The 24592-nt window shown below is 42.1% G+C and overlaps 1 protein-coding gene across 8 annotated transcripts in view; it reads right to left on the minus strand.

The window, feature by feature from the left end:
• LOC142049267 (E3 SUMO-protein ligase PIAS2-like) overlaps nt 1–24592 on the minus strand; it is a 35061-nt gene that overhangs the window by 6921 nt on the left and 3548 nt on the right. For 6 of the 8 annotated variants that reach the window (XR_012657656.1, XR_012657655.1, XR_012657657.1 and 3 more), the window contains exons 2-10: nt 18065–18536; nt 14263–14347; nt 13578–13628; nt 13360–13450; nt 8793–8927; nt 2714–2819; nt 2031–2104; nt 938–1098; nt 195–328 (exon numbers count right to left, since the gene is read on the minus strand). Coding sequence is in view for 5 of the 8 variants with exons in the window: in XM_075076775.1 (XP_074932876.1) it covers nt 195–328; nt 938–1098; nt 2031–2104; nt 2714–2819; nt 8793–8927; nt 13360–13450; nt 13578–13628; nt 14263–14347; nt 18065–18536 (1309 nt within the window). In the remaining 3 variants the exon portion in view is untranslated. The remainder of the gene's footprint in view (nt 1–194; nt 329–937; nt 1099–2030; nt 2105–2713; nt 2820–8792; nt 8928–13359; nt 13451–13577; nt 13629–14262; nt 14348–18064; nt 18537–24592) is intronic. The other 2 variants (XM_075076776.1, XM_075076779.1) reach the window with 2 other exon arrangements.

Genomic DNA, 24592 nt, shown 5'->3' on the forward strand with positions numbered 1-24592 from the left:
TCGTTTTCTTAACTGCTACTATAAAGGCCAAAGACAAAGCCCAAAAATGCACACTTTTAAAGATACAACCCTTTAAGTGACAAGAAGGTTAAAAGTGTTAATAACAAATATCAACATCCATACACATTATCCGAGCTACAAATAAGTGCCCAAGACTTTTTATTGGTTTGTGACCCATACCCAGATGTACGTACTTTCAGTTTTGGTGCACTGTGGACTTGAGACTTTCACAGCTTCTTTCTTTGGCCTCATGGGGCACCAGGAGCCATCTTCTTGGAATTTGATCTCATCCACATCTGAACACTCATTAAGGATTTCCATAAAGAGCCTGAAAAATAAAGTTGAGTGGTTTCATTTTTGATTCCAAGTAAAGTTTTTATTCCAAGTGAAAAAGGAGACACAGTTGCAAAGCTAATTACAATCCCCTTCAACCCATTGCATGTACTTTCCCTAGTTCATCTGACCCGAGAGCCTGTAATTACAGCCTTTGCAGACATCGAAACCTAGAAGAGTATCTCAACCTACCCATATTCCACTCCAACATCACTGCAATTCATAGGTTTCCATACAGAAACAGACATCATCATCCTTTGAATCAAGTTTGACACTTGTTTATGAATTAAAGTTTAAAATTTCAAGTTAATAGCTTCAGAGGTACAGACATGTAAAAGGGGAGACCTATCCTTAGGTTTCACATTTGGATTTCTCCAGAGGAAATATACTGAGGCTCAAGAGTTTGATGACACAGTTAGGAGAAACTTAGGTAGTTTGTTACATGGGAATAGAAACTAACAGAGTCTAATGGTTCCTCCCAGTCTAAAGCATTTTGACAAAGAAAATAGTATGAAATGGCTAAACCTCAAGTCACAAAAGTAGCTATCAAGTACATAATGAAAAATGATAAGTAACTGCGTAATCTGCAAACCCAGTCTCTTACCCATCTAATATTAGGCTCTCATAAGCTGCCTTTTTGTCACAGACAGGGCAGATCCAGGTAGGCTTCTTCTCATTCATTTGAAGATAAAGAGCAGCATCGAAACATTGCAGGTGTGTGCAAGTAACAGCCCGGCATGGGATTGTCAGTCTCATTTTTCCCAGCTGCAGAAGATGCATTTAAAGAGTGTCAGAACAGAAGACAGTGTAGTAGGCCTGGATGGCTAACAATGAAATCAGAGGCAGTTGGTGAAGTAACTTGTCTCTTCTCACTACAGAGGTGCCCAGTGCTAAGGTCGCTGCGGGCAAATCCACCCCATCAAAGCACATACAGTGCACTTAAAGGAACAATAAAGCCATCCTCAAAGTCTTCACTGAGTCAAAAACAGTCAGAAACATTTCTAATGGTTCTGCATCGATGTTATTTCTAAGATTTTATTTTTAATAAAAAGACCTACAGAAGCACCTGCTTTATCATTTTCTTCTAGCCATATACTTCAAGGGTTTTTGTGAGCTCCAGTTATGTTAGACTCAGAACAGCATTATACCCATGTTAAAACTCGACTTAACAGACCAGTCACTAACACAAGGCCAGCTTCTACCTGGGAAGAGAAACCCCAAGGCAGCGTTACCTTGTTACACAGTGCTCAATTTCTTTGTTTTTTTTTTTTTTGAGTGTGGGTTTTTTTTTTTTTTAATAGTAGCTGGCAGTATAAGCAATACCACCAAGATGAGGAGATCCAAAATTTTTATTTATCACTGCATCCTTTAATTATTCTGTCGCCCTGCCCAATTAGTCTCAATGCCTCCATGTATGAGATTACTCCTTCTAAAGACCTCACTACACACCCGTGAGTAGCAATTTGATTCTGATTGCATTACAACTGAGGCATTCACAGTTCTAAGCCATAGTTGAGTGAATGCTGCTACAATCAGGTGCTTATAGATGCACTCTTCTCCCCACTATTTTATATTAATGAATCAGTATAGACCAAAAGCCAGTTAAGCTCCTAAAGGGGGGCTTTTTTGAAGCAGCCCAAGTCTGCACTAAAGATGAATACACAAATCTGTACATGGTCATTCCCAGCCATACTTACAGGACACATCAGAGATACCCGCAGACTGGTTGTGGCAATCTCACTATCAGGATCTGCAGTTAGTTTTTCTTTAACTATTAAAATATATTAAGAAGTTATACACAGACATCATTATTTTAAATGCTAATCATGATTTGCCAGTACATGTACTTTATTTCCAGCAATCTAAAAAAATAAGCATCTAGGAAACTAGTTCATAGCAATATCAAACAATAGTTTCACTATTTATAAGCAACTGGCAAACACTGTGCATCACAAGATTGATTGATGTGCAGCAGATGCACTAACAGCCACAATGATTAGAAGAGTAAACTCAACCCAGCATGCAGAGAGATAAATGTACCTCACTTGCTGATGATTATTTCAAAGATAATCAGCATCACATGCAAGTGAAGAGAACCCATATTTAGGGCATCTACCTGCACCTCACAGCCCACCGCGGTAAGTGGTGCTCATGTCATTACCGGGAGAACATTTCAGATGGGATATCTATGTGTCCCTACCCGCTCAGGGACCCCCACTGAAAAAGTACATCATGCCTCAGCAACAGCAAAAGGAACCTTTGATACTCTGGGCATGGACTTTCTTTTCAAAATGCTGCAAATCCCAAGTATTACCACTTCTAGTTTTAAAAAGCCACCAGCCACCCTCAAAGTACAGACAGGCAAATGAATTTGACTTACTTAGTGCTCTGGAATGATCAGGGTTTCTGATACCTTTCATTTTTAACCTCTGCAAAAGCATAGCTGAAGTGAGCTGACGAACAAGATACACAGACATGGAGTAATTCTACAAAAAAGTGATTAAAGATTAAATATCGATTTCATACAGTACTTCCACAGTGACAACAGATTACTATTTACACTAGTTGTAGCATACAGTAAAAAACAAAAACATGCTGATTTTTTGCTTAATACTTAATGAAAAGCATTGACAGACAACTTCATTACTGTGAAAGAGTCCAATCCTCTGCCAGAATTCTCCTGCCAATCGAGGCCAACTGCCTTACTCCAGTTGTGACTTAACTAAGAAGAATAACTCCACAACCAAGGGAAAACCTGGGCTCCTTTCTTGGAAAGATGATTTAGACTGGGGATACACATTCTCATATCACAATCACAGAATGGCGGGGGTTGGAAGGGACCTCTCGAGATCATCCCGTCCAACCCCCTGCTTGAGCAGGTATACCTACAGCAGGGGGCACAGGAAAGCACCCAGGCAGGTTTTGAATGTCTCCAGGGGAGGGACTCCACAGCCTCTCTGGGCAGCCTGTGCCACTGCTCTGGCACCCTCACAGTAAAGAAGTTTTTTTCCAATATATTGAGGTGGAATTTCCTGTGTTCCAACTTGTGCCCATTGCCCCTTGTCCTGTCATTGGGTACCACTGAAAAGAGTCTGGCCCCATCCACTTGACACCTACCCTACAGGTATTTATAAGCATTGATAAGATCCCCCCTCGGTCTTCTCTTCTACAGGCTGAACAAATCCAGGTCTCTCAGCCTTTCCTGATAAGAGAGGTGCTCCAGTCCCCTGATCATCTTTGTAGCTCTCTGCTGGACTTGCTCGAGCAGATCCCTGTCCTTCTTAAACTGGGGGGTCCAGAACTGGACACAGTACTCCAAATGTGGTCTCACTAGGGCAGAATAGAAGAAGAGGATAACCTCCCTCCACCTGCTGGCCACACTCCTTTTAATGCACCCCAGGGTACCGTTGCCCTTCTTGGCCACAAGGGCACATTGATGGCTCATGGTCAGCTTGCTGTCCACCAGCACTCCCAGGTCCTTCTCAACAGAGTTGCTTTCCAGCAGGTCAGCCCCCAACCTGTACTGGTGCATGGGGTTGTTCCTCCCCAGGGGCAGGACCTTGCACTTGGTCTTGCTGAATTCCATGAGGTTCCCCTGGGCCCAGCTCTCCAGCCTGTCCAGGTCTCATTGGACGGCAGCACAGCCTTCTGGTGTATTAGCCATTCCTCCCAGCTTGGCATCATCATCAAACTTGCTGAGGGTACACTCTCCTATCATCCAGGTCACTGATGAATATGTTGAACAGGACTGAACCCAGCACAGACCCCTGGGGAACACCACTAGTGACAGGCCTCCAGCCAGACTCTGGCCCCATTGATCATGACCCTCTGAGTTCTGTTGTTGAGCCAGTTCTCTGTCCACTTCACTGTCCACTCATCCAACCCATACTTCCTTAGCTTGCCTGTGAGGATGCTATGGGAGACAGTGTCGAATGCCTTACTGAGGTTGAGATAGACAACATCCACTGCTCTCCCTTCGCTGACCCAGCCAGTCACACCATCATAGAAGGCTATCAGGTTGGTCAAGCATGATCTCCCCTTGGTGAATCCATGTTCACTACTTCTGATAACCTTATCCTCTACATGCCTGGAGATGACCTCCAGGATGAACTGCTCCATCACCTTTCCAGGGACGGAGGTGAGGCTGACTGGCCTATAGTTCCCCAGGTCCTCCTTCTTGCCCTTTTTGAAGATTGGAGCGACATTTGCCTTCCTCCAGTCCTCGGGCACCTCTCCTGTCCTCCACGACCTTTCAAAGATGATGGAGAGTGGATCAGCAAGAACATCCGCCAGCTCCCTCAGGACTCACGGGTGCATCCCATCGGGGCCCATGGATTTGCGAGGATCCCGTTTGCTTAGGTGATCTCTGACCCAATCCTTCTCAACCGATGGTAAGTCTTCCTTTGTCCCAATTTGTCCTCTCTTCTCTGGGGGCTGAGATGCCTGAGGGCCAGCCTTAGCAGTAAAGACCGAGGCAAAGAAGGCATTCAGCAACTCCAAGTCAACACCAGCCACATAACCAGGAGTTGATTTGTATTATTTGCCTATTTCTAGTTGCCCATTTTTCTCCAACAGGTAGTAAGGAGGAGGTCTTTAAGAACTTATCGAGTTTGTCTCCTAAATCCTTCCCTTTTTTCAGTGTCAATCTGTTAGTGGTGAGCTCAAAGACAATCAGGTGACAAAAGAAAAGATGAATGCTCTTTCAAGCGCAAAACATGCCACCATCAACTGGCACACAACTGCACCAATTTCACTGTACCTTTTCTTTAGCTTGCTCTGCACTTTTAAGCCAAGCCTCACTGCACATATCCACTCCCCTGAGGCTGGCCACATTCCCTAGCATTTACTACTCTTCCCGAATTCACACCACTTGCCAGCTTTTGTTCAGTGTTCACTCTCTCTTCAAGGTCACTAATGAAGAGAAAATTCTCCAAGTCCCAACTACTGTGAAATAATAATGGTTTCATCTGTATAACAAACACAGCCTGCCATCTCTTATTTCCACTCCCTGCCAACCACCTTCTTATAGCTACTATACTGTCTGGGTATGGCACAAGAATGTTAAACAAGAACACCTACTGCCCTACTCTTCCTTTGCCACCTGTAGGAAAGTGCGCTCTTACCTAGATGAGCATATAAAGTTATTGAAATGCATGGGAAAACCTAGAGAAAAATGGATTCCCCCCCTTAAAGAATGACCACACATTGCACTCTCTATAGCCTACAGAAATTCTACAGGCTGAAGTCTGACCACCTCTGTGGGATTAATGCCTCCCTTGCTCAGAAGCCCTCCACTCTCAGTCAAGTACATGCCAAGAAGCCCTTACCAAGAGAGCCCACTGACACTCCACACCATCCCCAAGGGTCTCATTTAAAGGAGGAATAGTGACAGCTGCTACGTGAGTTCCGATACTTGGAGCAGAGCACCAACATTAAACCAGAGAACTAACTTTACCTCAGGGTACTCCCTCGCACACACACATATATATTATTCTTGGATGAAATGGAATAGCACAGGAGTTAGCAGTAGTTAAGAAAGAATCCTAGTCAGGAGTAGTGACTAACACCTAACACCTGAGAATTTCAACAAGATAATAAATAATGCTTAGGCCAGACAAGACATTATTTGCAATGAATGCCCCATTGACAAGAACTTCCTAAAAGAATACAAATCAGTAGAACTTCAAGGACTAACAGTGGAAACATCTTCCTACAAAGAAGGGTGTGAAGATAAGGGAAGGCCACAAATCAGTCAGCAGCGATAGCAGGAAACATCTTGGCCCAGAATGCACCGAAGCATGGAAACTAGGGGAAAGGTAATTCCGGCAGGGGGATATTGCAACCACCGACTCAATTGAGGGACAAAAGGACTACCCCCACACTCCCCTTGAGCATGCACAGTGAATTTAAAAAAAAAAAAAAAAAAAAAATCACACTGTACCTTTAAACTTAAGCGGAGAAGATATAGACCAGTGGAAGAAGGGGATGCCCAGTCAGGTCAATGATTACATATTAGATAGGCGTGGTGTGTTACTTTCATGTATAACTGTCAAAAAGGAATTACGGTAGGTGTGCACACTAGGAGGAATTATCCCCCATGCACCTGGTGCCGAATAAAGTAATGCCGGCTCTTTAATACACCCGGTATTAAGGAGTTTTATTCCCGGCTTTCGGTGACAAGGGCAAGGGGGGGTGTTGTGGTTTAGCCCCAGTCAGCAACCAAGCACCACACAGCCGCTTGCTCACTCCCCCTTGGTGGGACGGGGGAGAGAATCAGAAGAGTCAAAGTGAGGCAACTCATGGGTTGAGATAAAGACAGTTTAATAGCGAAAGCAAAAGCTGCGCGCGGAAGCAAAGCAAAACAAGGAATTCATTCACTCCTTCCCATCAGCAAGCAGGTGTTCAGCCATCTCCAGGAAAGCAGGGCTCCATCATGCGTAACGGTTACTTGGGAAGACAAACGCCATCACTCCAAACGTCCCCCCCTTCCTTCTTCTTCCCCCAGCTTTATATACTGAGCATGATGTCATATGGTATGGAATATCCTGTTGGTCAGTTGGGGTCAGCTGTCCTGGCTGTGTCCCCTCCCAGCTTCTTGTGCACCCAGCAGAGCATGGGGAGCTGAAAAAGTCCTTGACCAGTGTAAGTGCTACTTAGCAACAACTAAACCACCTCCGCATTATCACCACTGTTTCCGGCACAAATCCAAAACATAGCCCCATACTAGCTACTACGAAGAAATTTAACTCTATCCCAGCTGAAACCAGGACAGGGGGAATGCTGGGACAACCTCCAATTGATCTGCTTCCATGAGAATATGTTTTTGCAGATACAGGGGAGGAAGAAAGCAGGGGTCAGCAGAAGAGGCCAAGACCACAGACAACACTGCAGTTATTTCAAGATTCTTGTGCTTTATGATTGGGAAGCAATGGCTTAGATCTCTCCCTCCACCTCTGTTTCAGAAAAACTTTGCTGTCAGCACTGCCCTTCATTTATTTTCTGAACAGTAGCTTTCTCCAATTTCTTTTATAAATTTTAATTAGTGTATAAAAGTTTTACTGGAGAGTCACTTTGAAACATGTGGTGTCTCTGGTTCACAGACTTTGAAGAAAAAAAAGAGGTAAGCTACTGTGATAATTGAATCCAGAAGGATTTACGTAACTAGTCACAGATAGAGGAATAAGTAGTTCTTGACTTACCAACAGCTGAAAGGGCTGCTGCAATAGCTATTTAAACCTAAGAAGAATTCAGAAATTCTTCATGCTCTCCCTTTCTTTCCTTAGGAAATCCATAGGGGGATTTCTAAACAGCCACACAGCCATTTAAAGGCTAATTCCTTTTCAACTATGATTAATGACTGTAGGCACTAGAAAGCAACAGGTATCACATTTCAGTCACCAGCCCCTGTACCTCCTGCCACCTGAAGCCTAGCATGCTTTTCCCCCACTGAAGCTTCCATCAAGTTCAGAATTGCATTATGAAGATGTTCCAATTTTGATATTTTTCCCCAGCTCTCCATCCCTCCCCACACTGAGTCACTTATGCCTCAAGTCACTGAAATTTCCAGAATACGCTTCATTTGGAAGAAAACACACACTGCTCAGATATCCTGCATTACAAACACAGACACCACATGAGTATGGTCCAGCCAAGCACGGTTGAGATCCATCAAGCCCAGAAACATCTGACACCAGCAGCCTGACACCTCCCCAGTAAACCCTTCCCAGCAACCTGCCATCTAAGAGCTTTCTGAGCTGGAAATTCCATGCCTGGTTTGGTTTATTTGCAAGTAAAATTTTAAAGTCAACTCAGGCTATTTTCATGTAAAAAAAGGAATCTCAAAAGAATAGAGATGGAAATATCCATTAACCAGTTCTTCCTACAAAATAGAAATTGCTTTTGTAAAACTACTTAGTATTACTTGGTTAGAAAATACAAAAAACCTCAAAAGCAAATGCATGTCTCCACACCCACGGCCTTGGCACATCTGGTCAGTCTAAAAAGCCTTCTCCAAAGGACAGTTAAAACAGATACTGAGAAACACACCTTAGAATACATGGCTACGTAACTTAATTTTTCACACCATCAGGCTACAAGGAAGAAAGTAGGTTTTCCTTTTGTTATTTTGTCACATCTGAACTGTTTGGTACTATTTTTGTGGTACACCACAAAAAGATTTTGATATTTTTGACACACATTTCAGGCATCACCTAACGGCAGGCTTTCGAACGTGGTTTCTATAAGGAAGCCTTCACCATCTGTATGCAAATTTTATGTTACTGTAAACAGTCGCACTTCTAGAGCAAACTTTGTTTCCTGGCACTGATAATAAGTTCAGCCACCTAATACTAAACACTTGCTAGTGTATGCCTTGCCAGCAACATCAGGCAGTAGGGGAGAAGGAACACTAGATGAGGTTATTTAGGTAACTTTCACATCCTACAGAACATACAGTTTACCTTTCCAATTTCAGAAGCCCAGGAAATGGAAATCTGGTTTGGCACTGCTGACGACAACCTAACTAGAGATGTTACATTCAAGGGACGCCCAGGTCGCTTCTGTTCAATTCCATTTTTTGGCGGTGGAGCATAGCCCTATGGGAAGAAAGGACAATGAAAGCGTTACCATCTCCCTGCTGTACTCTGAAACCCGCTGCAACAGACTTGTTAGTTTTAAACGGGTCTATGGGAAGCAGGTAAACCTAGAGGCTCTCTAGGCTGGAGACTAAGTTCTACACTTATTCTGAGAAACATTAGTCTTTGACAGTCTAATACCATAAGTAAACCACAATTTTAAAGCATTTTCTGTTTTAAAGTGGTTTTGCAGAAGTGCTGAAAAGGTAGAAGAGAATGCTGTTTTGGTCCAGGTAAGTTTACTGGAAGATAAAAAAACACCAACCAACCAAAACAAAAACAAAACCCCACAATGTTAGTGCTTTATCCTTTTTTTCCCCCCACCCCACTGAAAGAGAGAACATTGCAAGGATACAGCCTTAGTGACAAACACAGCAAGTCATGAAGAGTTAATTCAGTGTTTCACAGCCAGAAAACACTTCACTGATTCTATTTAAGAAAAAATAAAGTCTTGTTCCAACAACTCCACATCTCCTTGGTGTCTGCTTTGCCTCATATCAACTACACCCAGCCCCATTGGCAACAGGTCATTACCTGCCAAGGCCCCTGAGGAAGAGCTGTATGTGGAATATCAGCTGTATTTAAGAGCTAATAGGCTTTGCTGTTGTCTGCAGAAACAAAATAAACTAGGTTTCTTTTGGTAAAATAAATTACCAAGTTTATTTTTGGTTGCTCAGCTTTGAAGAATTCCATAACCAAGACCGCTTTTCTCTGTAGTTTTATCTCCTACATGACATGTGCGAATTGAATCAGGAGCAGCCTGGTTCCCTTTTGCTTCTAGGCCAGCACACACCCTCCAGCATATCGTGAGGAAGAAGTACTTGTGCTTTGTGAAGGAGCACATGGCCTAACTGCAGCTTATTTATCTTGCCCTATGTCTGTCACTATGAAAGCAAGCCAGTCTAACAGGAGCTCTGAGAATCTCTGTTCTGAGCTCACACAGACAGCCTGCAGTCCACTCATCTCAGAAACTCATCCTGTACCAGAAGGATGCCAATAAAAGATTGCAGCCCTATGTCTTGCACAGAACTGACTGCCAGATTTCATTTGGTGGTGTTCTACGCAAGAAACTCTCCCAGAAAGGCTATGCTGGAAAAAACACACACACATATATTTTTTTACCCAGAGAAACACACACATTCACAGCCTAGTACTTGGAAAAAGAGTTACTTTGAAAGACACTAAGACTGGAAATAAAAAACCAGAAATAAACAGCCTCTTCCACCCGCTAGTCAAGTATACCATAGGATAATCACTGCCTTTAATCCAAGGAGGACTTGATAATTGTCACATCATTTCTGAGGTTTCCGAAGCAGCTCTGTTACTAGCCCATACGTTTCACCTGACAACCAAGCCCTGGCTGTGCCTCACCACTGCCCTTTATTAATTTCACACAGGACTCTTGCTTGCAGTGACAGAACAGGGACTCAGAGCTTCTACAGGCAGGTCTGCCAGGCCAGAGTGGCAGAGAGCAATTGCTGAAGAACTCTAAAATGGTTCTCACCCCAGATGATGAGTGACCCAGTAGCTATCAGAAACCTTAACACGTGTGCAAAGGCAGCAGATAAATGTGAAATTGTCAGTAGTCCCCATACAAAAGAATGAATGATTTGCCATTTCTTTAATCAGACATAACAGCTGCAGCCATTTAGAGAGTATATATCCCAATTGCTTTGCTGTAGTAGGCCTTTCTCTACTATGGTGACTTTATAATGAGGTTATGCGGAGGAGCACACCATCCCTGCAATGTTTAGGAGAGTATTTTCACACATACTGTACCAGCCACAATAATCCTCCAACCTAAAATGAAGCTGCCTTGCTTTCAAGAGAGCAAGGATGCACATTCTCTTACATTTCCCAATTTTTTTCTTCCTTTTTTTAAAGAGACAGGCTCTGCAGTACACATACTTCATTCCAGTCAAGCTTTTGATGTTTTCTTCCACAGAGCAACGATATTGAGATCAGATTCAGTTTTCTAATCCTAGAACACTTCAAAAACCTTCCCTTCCTAGCCTTCCAGGACTTCGGTAAAGAGCATTCTGCTTGCCTACCACAGCCAGCACGGTCTAGCACTGTTTAGCTGGGCTGCCAATTCTAGTGGTTATCAAGCGCCTACATTATTTGGGTCTTTAAGTCTTCCACGCTTCTTGTGAGAACCATATTAGTCAAAGCAGGTAGAATCTGAAATAGCCAGAAAATATATCAACAGAAAGTGTGACTGCTCTTCTATCTGGCTAGTTCCAACCTGACATATTTGATTTTGTCCTTTGAAAGAGACCTGTGGTGGTCTATGGAGGTACCCTGAGAAGAAAAGTTACCTTTTTGGACTTTTGTGTTTTGTCTTGCCTACAAGAGAAGTCACCAGGAGAACCACCTGCTCTAGTACATGATGTACAAAATCCTGGTTACTTGCCAAGGAACCAGCATGCAAGGCTCTACATTTACTCCTTGTAAGTCAGAACCAACACTATAAAAGGGGGACACAGATAGTTATAGGAATACAAGAAAACACCATGTTAACATGAGTTGGCACAACCTGAAGCAGTACTGGCACACTGGCAGCATTTTTCTGAAGTTTCTGGTAAGGATTGCAGCCAAGGAGATGACCAAGAATAATTTACAGCCATCTGCAGCGGCATGAACTGCTATACCAGGGAAAGACATAACAGTACTCACTTAACCGTACAAGTTGGCAATAGAGGCTGGCATCGCTGATTAATGACCTAACACCAACACTGAGTTGGACAATAGCGGTCTTTGAGGCAAAGAAGTTATCTTACATTTCCTGCAAGAGAAAGGAACCACCAGAGGGATGCAGGCAGTGACCAAATCAACAAAAAAATGCTTGCAGGAACACTCGGACTGAGACTATATCCGTCATTCAGCTCATATTGAAGGAGAGGAAAGGAAGTTGCCAAGACAATAGTTATTTGTTCACTTTCTCACCTAAAGTTTCTGCTGAACAGATTAAAGAATCACCTTATGATGTGCAGGAAGAACCTAAAGGACTTAGATCTAAAGCAAAGCAACAATCCAAGATTACAATTTTTGCTATGACTGTGACATAGGTTGTGCACGAAATGGATAGCATAACAAAGCATAGCAGGGTGTAAACTACATTAGCAAGACTGAGAACCAGCAGACATTGACAACCACAGGATAACATCACACCCAATTCTTTTTGGTGGGTTGCTTAAAGAAAGGAAGACAATCTGCAGAAGAAAGGAGAAAACCCTCAAGTTTAATCACAGAAAACATAACTGGCATTTGCAGGAAATACTGACCGGAAAACATATGAAAGAAATCCTCTTACACACTGAAGACAGACAGAAGAACAGTGATGAAATGGTTAAAGAAGTAGAGGGAAGAGAAGCAAGAGTGTCTCATTTAGTGAGATGAGGCAAATGAGTAGAGGCAAAAAAAAAAAGCAGTCATGGTTGCATGTGGCAGGAGGGAAGGTACAGGACAACACATCTGACACACCAAGAAGGTGACAAACATTCTGAAAAAGAAGTTCCACACCTCCTCTCTCCACACAGCATTTTTCCAAACCCACTGCTGAAAAAACACCTCTGTACTACTACTTTTTCCATCTTCTATAGCTTCCAAAACTATTTCAGAATGGGTTGTGTAAGAGTTTCTCTCTGTTCTGTTGTACAGAGATTTTTCTCCAGAGAAAACAAAATCCCTGGAAATATCCAGAGATTTTTTCAAGAATAATGAGAGTGCTTTTCCCTTTTTGTATACATTCAAGCCTTGAGGTGACCCTGCCTACGTACTAACTTTTGCAACATTAGACACCAGTAAAGTGTATGACTGCCAACGCTGTTCTTTTCCAGTATCAGGAAATACTAGAATGCTAGGAACCCTAAAACATGTCTGTTCTTCATCCCTGCAATGAGTTCTGCTCTAAGCAGACAGACGCAGAGCAGCATTCAAACTTGTACACCAGAAGGTGATACCATTCCCATGTAACAAGAAGGAACTCAAGCCAATAGCAAATATAGATAGCTCAAGCAGTGAGGGTTACTATCAATCGAGTTAAATAAACTCAGTTTGAAGACCTACAAGGAGGATTCCACGTGCAGACACTGGTTCGTTTTTGACATATTTTGTTGTGTTAACTGTGCTAAAACACAATCCACGCAGGAGCTGTAACGTGATTAATAGTAGTAATAGCTATCTCACACAGCAAATGTACAAACCATATGCTTAACATTAGTAACTAGAGAAATTTAAGTGATGATAATAAAAAAAGCTTGATTGTTTTAGCAAGCTAACATTACGGGGGGACAGGGACTGGGGATGACACCAAAACACCCACAAACAAAACAAACAAACACCACACACACCCCAAGTCACAAAGAAGTCAAACACATACAAACAAGCTTACCGGCAATGGAAACAGCTTCCCATTTACTTTAATACACAAACTATTAGGGTAATTATCTTCTTGAGGGCAGCTTGTCTCTGCTAGGCATAACCTATATTCCCCAAAAGAGAAAGCATCATTTTCAAGCGTCACCACATTCGTATGTCCCCACAAACATCCAGACTTATGTTAAACTAACCAATTAAGAAGTTATAAGAGAACACTATAAAAAAAGGTACCTTAGCTGAACTTGGACTGTGTAATCTCTCCTGCCCCCTGGCAAAAAGTCCCTGTGACAAAAAGAGGAGGAAAAAGAAAAAAAAAGTACCCATTTAGACAGCAGATATCATTCCAGTCAGATGCAGAAAGAACTGGCACGCCTGCCCCAACATCACTAAACTTTGCTCTTATTTGACTTTTACTGAGCTATGAACAAGTCTTACGAGCGACACCTCTGTTTAGCTACTGCAAGTTAAGCAGGACTTAAGGATCAGCATCCTCTGTCAGGAGTTTATAGCAACAATAAAGTATGATGTTGCCAGAGAGGAAAAAACCCTATGAATTCTCTTGGCTTACACCACAGATCTTGCAACATGAACCCTGGGACAAGAGATAAAAGCAGCCTTCCATTCCTGCAGCCAAGAAACATGCAGGGAAGACAAGCTTACCACCTCTCTAGTCACAATTATTTGGAACCAAGTAACTGTTAACTCTTTAATGGTGTAGGATTTATCCCAACTGCACATAAATTCTGTGCCCAGTAGTTCCTGAAGAAAACAGAACAGATAAACTCAGCATAACTTCAGTGAGGATTATCACTCTGCATCTGCAAGCTTTTATGATGCATAAAATAAAACAAAACCCCACACTTTCTCCTGAAATTTTGCAAAAGTTTACCCATGCTATGCCACACTTACTCCTTACCTGGAAATACAGATTTCTCTGACCTGCTGAGGTGTTAAAGCAAAGATAAAAAACTTCTCTTGGAACCTCTGAATACTGCTCTGTACTAGAAAAACAAGCAAAAAAACAAAAAAAAAAAACACACACAAAACAGAAGAGGTTTAACCATGGTGATTGAAGTCATTGATTAAAACAGGATCTGCAATTGAGTTTTTCCTGTAACAAGGCATAAGTCACTTTATATAATCAAATTGTGGTCGAACTGCATGTAACCGTCAACACGAAAGCAATGGAACAAATCATTCATTCAACTATATTCAGATGGCTTAATATCACGTTATACTTCAGTACTAAAGCAGCTTGGCAAGCCGCATTATAATCCTTTCTCCCAAGGGAGAAAGGTTCAAATGGTCACACAACAAGATACAACACCAGTTACCTGATGAAAAGAGTACCACAGAGATGATGTTTACAACTATTTTAGTGTACTGCAAGAAGAGAACATGCACCAGAAGTTATTAATGGACAGCTGGAAATTTACTCAATTCAGAAACAGCTAAAGGTAACCAAGCCTTTGGGGAGGAAGGAAGGGAGCACAACCCCTAATATGCCAGAGAAGCCAGCTAGATTTCACGTCTGAGAATTACCCCTCAGTGGAATTTAGCAAAAAAATAAATACAACTTTCATATCAGAATCCTACTTATCTGTCAGTGATGGGAAGCAGTAATATTTTAGTATTAAGGGTTCACAGTACGCACATGTTACTTTTCTACTTTGTCAACTTGAAAAGTTAAAAATCTTGACCTGAAATAAAGGTAGACTGGACTTGTCCAACAGTTTAAAGTAACCAGCAAGGAGGACAAATGTAAAAATAGCACAACTAAACCAGGCAAGTTTGGAAGCACTAGACTCTCCTGTACACAGTGACATTCAGAGAAGATGATCTCTATGCCCAGAAAACACACACAAAAAGGACACAAGCATGAAATAGAACCCAGGTGGAGCAAACACGCACACCAAGTTCCTCAAGCAATTCAAAACAGCTACATTGTGCATACATGCACACATACACACACACCAGACAGCATTTTATATTTTAAAATAATACTTGAACACATGTAAAAGATCATGGAAATATTGTTATTGAATTGAATGTGGGTTAAAACTAAACCGCACACCTACACCTGCTCTCATGTTCTCATATTAGCACAAAATACCACCTACACTCATCCCTTTTAGTGTCGCAGTGAAGCAGACTATACTCCTAGCTCTCTGATCCATTTGATTTCTGAATCCTTAATTCTCAAACACAAAACCTTGGTTTTTTCCATGTCCCAATCACCCCAGTCTACTAATGGGGACTACAAGCTACACATATCAATCTAAAACTATTAAATAAAGCCTCATTTCCAAATTTGCTCATGAATCAATGTTAGAGTGATTTTCAGCCAATATTCATATCCTTCTAATGTCAGAAGGGCCCATTATTTGCATATTAAGCCATTCCTCACATCTCATTTCCCCACTCCTCCTCACACAGATCTGAGTTGTAGCTCTGGCTGCTGCCATCTTCAGGTACTGTGCTCTGGAAAGAATTTGAAGGCAAGCAAGTACTCAGTTAAATTAACCTTGTCCCTATCACCTATGTCATAGAATCATAGAATGGTTTGTGTTGGAAAGGACCTTTAAAGATCATCTAGTCCAACCCCCCTGCAAAGAGGAGGGACATCTTCAACTAGATCAGGTTGCTCAAAGACCCCTCCAGCCTGACCTTGAACACTTCCAATGATGGGGCATCCACAACTTCTGAGCAACCCATTCCAGTGTCTCACCACCCTCATCGTAAAGCACTTCTTCCTTATGTCCAATCCAAATCTACCCTCCTTCAGTTTAAAACCACTGCCCCTTGTCCTGTCACTACAGGCCCTGGGGAAAAGTGTCTCATTATCTTTCTTAGAAGCCCCCTTTATATATTGAAAAGCTGCAATAAGGTCTCCCCAGAGCCTTCTCCTCTCCAGGCCAAACAACCCCAACTCTCTCTCTGCCTTTCCTCGTAGGAGATGTGTTCCAGCCCTCTGATCATTTTCGTGGCCCTCCTCTGGACCCACCCCAACAGGTCCATGTCTTGGGTTCTCAGGCTCTGGGGTCCCCAGCACAAAAGTGTTACAGGACTAGATAATCCTCACTCCCACGAAGACTGGGCAACATGCAAAGAGCCTACAGTCTTCAAAGGAAAGAGGAATCTACATGCAGCTCTAATAACAGTGACACCCCTAAGGAAGAGTTCTTCTTTCAGGTTAAAAAAAGGATCATTTCCAAAGTTGAGGAAAACAGCTGTTCAGGAAATTTCTAGCATATCACCACCACATCTAGATATCACTAACCAGAAAAAAAAAGGTAACTCCACGGCAGAAATATAATGCAGAGCACATGCTGCATTATATGGGACAGAGTGACTTATGTGGCTGGCAACCGATCTGGTTAGCTATGAGCCAACAGGTGTCACATAATACAGAACAATTCAGGAAGCTAGTTAAGATACTCAGCTACTGCACTCAGTGAACATAAGGAGGAGTTAGCCAGGACATCGTGGCACTGACAGATTATCTTTGTAAAGGTAATGGCAGCATGAGCCACAGAGCTGTCCAACACCACAGAAGCTGTTGTACCAATACACGGGTTCAATAGTAAACTCTTCTTGAGCATGGTAGCATGACACACAAAGGTGACAACAGGCATTATAAATAATGCTTTTTAGTAATATTTGCTGCTTTAGCATACTGGAGGATGACCAATCATCTGTATATGCCTCGCTGAGGTAAAGTCACAGCCTAAAAGACTTTCAGTTTCAGTTAAGAAGCTAAAGTGTTTAAGAGGACGCAAACAGCTTGCGAAATGTTGAAGTGTTTCTAAGCAATATTATTAAATACATAGGGAACATTTTCTACTGTGTACAGTAAGACAGGCTGACCTTCAAGACAGAAAACAATGTATTTCCAAATAAATACGTTTAGAAGTGAGGCATTTGAGGAAGTTAAACTGAGGTTTCAGGTTATTTGGCAGACAAAGGTCCACTCTACATTTTCAATTAGAGTATGGCAACAACCAATAGGCTGAGAAAACCATCATTAAATTGAGTACAACACTGATCATTTGTTGCACAAAGTATCTATTTCAGTGCCAGATGCAACCTGCAGAATTGTTGCAGTGAGATAAACACAAGCTAACAAACTTGTTCTCCTTATGTTGTTGCAACTTATTCATTACTGACCCTGAAATTCTTTTCCTGTTGGCCCTGACAGATGTGTTCCTCACTTGTACCAGGCAGAGACTTCAGCTCCAAATCTTTCAGCCAAAAGGAGGTTCAGACTTGACATTTGGAAACATTTCTTTACCGAGAGGGCAGTCAAACCCTGGAGCAGGCTTCCTAGAGAGGTGGTCAATGCCCCAAGCCTGTCAGTGTTTAAGAAGCATTTGGACAATGCCCTTAACAACATGCTTTCACTTTTGGTCAGCCCTGAAGCGGTCAGGCAGCTAAATGATCATTGCAGGTACCTTCCAACTGAAGTATTCTACTCTATTATTTAATAGTCAAAAGACAGAGATCTTTAATCATGTAACATTTACAGAAGAGAACACTTTTCTGAAGCGTGGCTTGGCACTTTTGGGGACAAGTGGTGGAAAGGACAAGGGTAGAAGAGAAAAGGGAAGGGAGTTTCCACTTTTCCCCATCTGCAAAAAGCCATTTAAGTCCAGACTTAGTACTGTCATAAGCAACACATTTCATTAATTAAGTGACCTGCAGAGCTATTAAACACTTACCTAGACTTGTAGGTTTTATGAGCACATCAAGCACATCATAGAAAGGTAGGCTTTTCAGTTGAACATCGGGATGAACGGGTGGAATCGGAGGGGATGGCTGCTGCATTTCAAAATGGGGCTTAGTGTCTTGGAGGAGCACAGAACTGACAGGCGAGGAAGGAGACTGAGGCGTGACTGAAGTAGAAGGGAGTGGGTGAATGCCAGCAACAGCCAAGTCAGGCTCAACAGATGAGCTACTGTCCAAATTGAAAACCGCAGGTTTTATAGCTGATAAGTCTGAAAGTCCTTCAATCGTCCTTGGGTACCGACGCCTATAGAGTTCTCGGATTTTTATCTGAACTGCTGGGCTGCAGCCGCTCTTCAGTAAGTGCAGTGCCCTCATCAGGAGGTCATGTTTCCGCCCGCTTTTATTACGTCCAGCAAACCCCAACAACACTTGTAGTTCAGAAACACGAAAACTTGATATCATATTCTAGAAAGACAAGAGAGAAGCACAGGTGAACCAACAGTACCCTATTTAGGCCTTTTTGAGAAGCATGGTGAAGCATCTGAACTTCCATCAGTCCAGTTTCACGCTTGCCATATTAAGAACTACCCATACCCTTACCTGACACAAGGGTACAGTTAAAGCTAAGAAACAAAGTGTCTAGGATCAAGGTTCAGTTTGGTCATGTTACTGATTTCAAAGACTTCTAATTGTTTCCATGCTCAAACAATAGCAATAGCAACATCTTAATGCAACCCATGCAGTGCTATCTTAAATTCACAGGCAGAAGTGTGAGCTCTAACATAAAATATGTCTCACTTCATGAAACAAACAACAAAAATCAGATGAATCATTATTATCACCTGTCTTCCAACACATTTTAAGAAATAAAATAAGCAACTGTTTAAGTTCTGCAGAGTTTATTCTAAAACATCCTTTATATTGGGCAACATGTTAAAAACATGCACAGACAGGCACATCAGGTTTCACTCTTGAAAGGACAGCACAGCAAGGTGGACACTTTTTAAAAGCTACATTATATCATACTAACAAACTGTTTAACCAACATAATTGATTCTTCTAGAACATCACAGAAAACTTCCTGTCCTTTTCATATCACATTCTGGTACAAGGATCTCTTCAAAGGAAATAATACTGTTTACTTGGTTATCAGAATTAGTTCAATCCTGTCTTCCACAACTATGAAGCTCATAAACAGAAAGATTCTCATTTAAAAAAAATAAAACGAGAAATAAAAAAGCCCACTATGCAAGAATCAGCAATCTTCTCCATCCATTACTACAAATGAGTAACTTAGTATAGGCACATCATCTCACAGTTTTGTGAGCAAGCTCTCTTTTCAGAGAGAGATAAAATCATCCAGAATTCTTCTAAGCAACTTCCTTCGCATTTCTGTGGGACTCTTCCACTGTAACAAGGAGGGTAAGTTTTAAAGATGAAAGAACATCCAACTTCAATCTGTACTGCTGTACCGTACCAACTCCAGGCCCGAGGACTGGCAGGCAAAGGCCCTAACAGAAAGTATGAAGTAATAGACATCTAGGATGATAAAAGATATTTTTAAAACCAGTTCAAAAGTACATTGTTGACTTTTAAATAGTATTCCAATATACAACATTTAAAGCTTTGGGCATTGATTTCAGAGGGGATACAACTCAAGACACAATGTTTTGGGTTCACCTTCCTTAACCCTTACTATACAGTTACAGCATTTACACCTCAGCTGAAGTTTTAACACAGCTATGCTACAACCACGCAGTCAGCCACCGAGAAGAAATCTGAACTCCCCCTGTGCCCCTAGCTGCTTGCTCCCTGTTCTCTCCTTTATGTTGAGAAAATTGTTTTTTACAGTAAGACAGATGAGGGAATTGAGCCAGATGAAAACTGAACTTGTGCTGTTACAAGACAGCAGGAGCAAGCGGCCAGGACCTGCCTTTTCAAGGACCACATTATTCATGCATATCAAAACAACCATCTAAAATACTGTGGTAGTACTCTCATCAGGCACACCCTTTCCTCATTGTTGAGGGGATGAGGTTATCCTATTTCAGATACTGAATTTCAACATTTCCAGACAGCCAGTTTGGGTACGGCGAAGTCACGCTATAGTCACACCACATAAAAGAGAAATTATGTTAAAGATTATACTGACATTCAAGAATTTACCGAGAACTTCATGTTACATGCTTCCATGGATAGTTGCATAAGCTTGACAGCAATGTCAGCTCCTTTATTTCAGATGCAGGCAGTAAGCATTATTCTGGATTCCATCATCAGAATGCAAATGAATAAAATAATCCTTTATAGTAAGATTAAGAAAATGGCATGTATACTGTCTATTACCCTGCCTGCTGCCTTCTGTGCATTCCTGCAAGTTAATCAAGGTGAAATGTGCAGTCAATCATGCCTTGAAACAGCTAATGTTTTAGTGGAAATTCCACAAACTAGTATTTTGTTACAAGATGGATTTCATTTTATTAGAACACACAGGCTGACTTCAGTACCATAGTCAGCAAGATTTTAAATTGACACCTCCATTAAAAATGCTTGGGAGTATAAAAAAAAAGTTTTGTCCATCAACACAAAAATCTTACATATGCTTTTGAAAGAAGTCTTGCAAAAACTGAGTTCTACTGGAAGTAATTAAACAATGGCATTTAAAAAAAAAAAAAACAAAAAACAAACACCACATTTTCCCCCTAAAGCTGATTCTACATTCCCTTTAAGGCAACAACCACCACGTGCATGAAAACACAGCTAGTCCAATCTACACGTTTTAGCTTATTATTCCATTTACAGCTATATCAAAGTGGACAGTTGTTATAATCAACAAGGTTTTATGGAGGCATAACATACACTTATGAGCATTTATACTCACTGTGTAAGACAGATATTAATTCCAACAAATCCTACCAAGTTATTTTCTTTTGGGGTTCCAGCAATACTGCAGAAGGCTGCAGCCTAGCTATTAACATGCTTTTCACCGCATTAAGATTAGACATTCAAGTTGTGTCATGTAAATGCCATCAATTTTCTCTTAAGAAGAGTTCTTTTCAGCTGCACAGCCCAATAAAAAGCTTTTTTAACAAAGAAGACCAAAGCCATTTTATTTTTAATGTTGACAGAACTTCAAGGAAGGAAATCAGACTGGATAACTGAAGTACTTCTACATTCCAGAAACACTCTTTCCTTTGAAATTCAAACTTGAAGGTCACAAGAAGTTTCACAGGGTTTTTTGTTTCTTATTGTTGAACTATAGCAACCATGATTCATAAGCAGAAATATTGTTCTAAAGCATTAAGCCGTAGGCGTATCTGGAATGGCATTCATTTCACAGGGATGATGATCTTAGGGAGCCCAGGAAATGCTGACATGCCACTCAAATTAAGGGGAGGCATGTTTCAGAACAAAGGGATCAAACATATCTCTCAAACAAGAGGTACGTGATTCTCCACACTCCCCCTGACAAAGCCACCTGCAATTTTAACAGTCACTGTACTTATATATATATAATTTTGAACCCTGCACTTGAACCTGCAGAAACAATTCAAGTCAACTCCCAAGTTCTAGTCAGTCTCCACCTAAGAGCTCTGCTTCAGCCCCACTGGCTGCAAGACATTTTCTGGCATGTCTGAAGGCTATAGGGAAGGGACACACCAAGGACCAACCCAACAAATCCTCACTCCTGACTGTTGTGGCTTAGCCAGCAACTCAGCCCCACACAGCCACTTGCTCACTCCCCCACCAGCAGGATGGGGGAGAGAATCAGAACGGTAATGCTTGTGGATTGAGATAAGAACAGTTTAATAATTAAAATAAAACAATAACAACAACACCAGCAACAATAATGCAATGGAAAGGAAAACAATGAGAGAGGCGCGAAACCCGGGAAGGGAGAATGAACAACCAAAACAAACAACACATGACACAGCTGCTCACTGCCCCAACACCACCAGTCCCCAAGCCACAACCACCCACCCACACACCCCAACTGCCCCGGTTAATATACTGGTCATAGCATCACATGGTATGGAATGAACATCCCATTGGCCAGTTGGGGTCAGCTGTCTTGGCTGTGGCCCCGCCCCTCCTGGCCTCTTGCCCATGTGGCAGAGCATGGGAAGCTGGAAAGGTCCTTAACTAGTATAGGCACTACTTAGCGACACTGAGCCGCTACTTAACAGCAACTAAAGCATCAGTGTGCCATCAGTACTATACCAGCTACAATGAAGAGAATTAACTCTATACCAGCCAAAACCAGCACACTGACTTTAAGCCCTTTTCTGGACACTCATAGCAGAGAAGCACATTTGTGACATATTTTGCAATAAATTGCATACATGCTGATTTATAGCAGGCTAAAAATGTGTAATACTGGTAAGAAAGAGCAACTTGTGCCTTAGGATAGCTGAGGACCTGTATGCTGACCCTAAAGACAAATATAAATGTATTGTGGAAACTGATGGAACAATAGATAAAGAACTGCAAGTCCTGGGAAGGAACGAAGATGTCACTAGTTAAATCTGTATAAGTACGTACAGCAAGGCAAGAGCAGCTCTGAGGAACACACCAGCTGGCGCACACAGCATGACCATCAGGTCCTCAGTATTACAGGGATTTTTTCATTGGACTAACTCTAGCCTGGCTCCTAAATTAGGCATTAGTCATCAAAGTTGCATGCACTTAATTAACAGTGAAAATCCTAAATCAAATACTTGCGTTCATTTCACAAGACACTGAAAACAAAACTTGACCCATTTCACTACAACCTAATTTTTTTAAGTACCATAAACTACATTATCTCCTTCCTCTCCCCCATCAACGTATCTCAGCATGATCATTAACTGTTAACTATTCTAGATACAACAAACTTTTAAGGTACCACAATAAGCCTCGCTGGTCTGAAAAACTGAGTATACATCTAGAAAGAACAGGGAAATAATGTACAGATACAAGATAACAGTATATTATCAGAGGGTATCTTATTTAATATACTCAATGTTAACTGCAACCTAAAGATTGCTACATCACCAACAAACTTCTCAATATCTATTCTGTCCATCATTTCAAGTTTATACCAGATCAACATGTGGAACTTGATTTCTACATCAAACCCCCAAACTGGTCAGCACATAGAAAAAATGTTATTAACACAGCTAAAATAAAATAGAGTACAACAGAGTGTTTGGCAACAGGCTTAAGATGACACATGAAAATACTCTCAGTGTTTTCTTCTTGGCTAACAATTTAGCACTAAGCACTGCTTTACCTGGTAAACAGACAGACACTGCCCATTCAGATGGGAAAAAAATAAAGCAAGAGGAGTAGAAAGCCACCAAGTCTGGTATGAGCTGGTACGTACAAGAATGAGACTTCAATTTCTGTGTTTTAATATGGTATCTGAACCATACTGCTCTTCACATTTCACAGAATGGTAGGGGTTGGAAGGAACCTCTGGAGATCATCTCATCCAATCCCCCTGCTTGAGTAGGGACACCTAGAGCAGGGGGCACAGGACCGCATCCAGGCAGGTTTTGAATGTCTCCAGGGAAGGGACTCCACAACCTCCCTCAGAGCGGTGGAACAGGCTGCCATCTCCCTCACAGGAAAGAAGTTTTTTTCTCATATTGAGGTGGAACTTCCTATGTTCCAACTTGTGCCCATTGCCCCTTGCCCTGTCATTGGGCACCACTGAAAAGAGTCCAGTCCCATCCTCTTGACACCCACCCTTTAGACATTTATAAGCATTGATAAGATCCCCCCTCAGTCTTCTCTTCTACAGGCTGAACAAACCCAGGTCTTTCAGCCTTTCCTCATGAGAGAGATGCTCCAGTCCCCTGGTCATCTTCATAGCTCTCTGCTGCACTTGCTCAAGCAGTTCCCTGTCCTTGAACTGGGAGGGCCCAAAACTGGACACAGTACTCCAGATGCAGCCTCACTAGAGCAGAATAGAAGAGGAGGATAACCTCCCTCCACCTGCTGGCCACACTCCTTTTCACACACCCCAGGGTACCGTTTGCCTTCTTAGCCACAAGGGCATATTGCTGGCTCAGGGTCAACTTGCTGTCCACCAGCACTCCCAGGCCCTTCTCAACAGAGCTGCTTTCCAGCAGGTCGGCCCCCAGCCTGTACTGGTGCATGGGGTTGTTCCTCCCCAGGGGCAGGACCTTGCACTTGGTCTTGCTGAATTCCATGAGGTTCCCCTGGGCCCAGCTCTCCAGCCTGTCCCGGTCTCACTGGATGGAAGCACAGCCTTCTGGCATATGAGCCACTCCTCCCAGCTTGGTATTGTCAGCAAACTTGCTGAGGGTACACTCTATCCCTTCATCCACATCATTCATGAATACATTGAACAGGACTGAGCTCTGTTGTTCAGCCAGTTCTCTATCCACCTCACTGTCCACTCATCCAACCCACACTTCCGAAGCTTACCTATGAGGGTGTTATGGAAGACAGTGACATTTGAATCACATGACTTCAGTACTGGGTGTGCAAGATCAAAAATTAAAAGTGGAACTTAT

The sequence above is a fragment of the Phalacrocorax aristotelis genome, chromosome W (assembly GCF_949628215.1).
Source record: "Phalacrocorax aristotelis chromosome W, bGulAri2.1, whole genome shotgun sequence".
In the NCBI taxonomy this organism is placed as follows: Eukaryota; Metazoa; Chordata; class Aves; order Suliformes; family Phalacrocoracidae; genus Phalacrocorax; species Phalacrocorax aristotelis.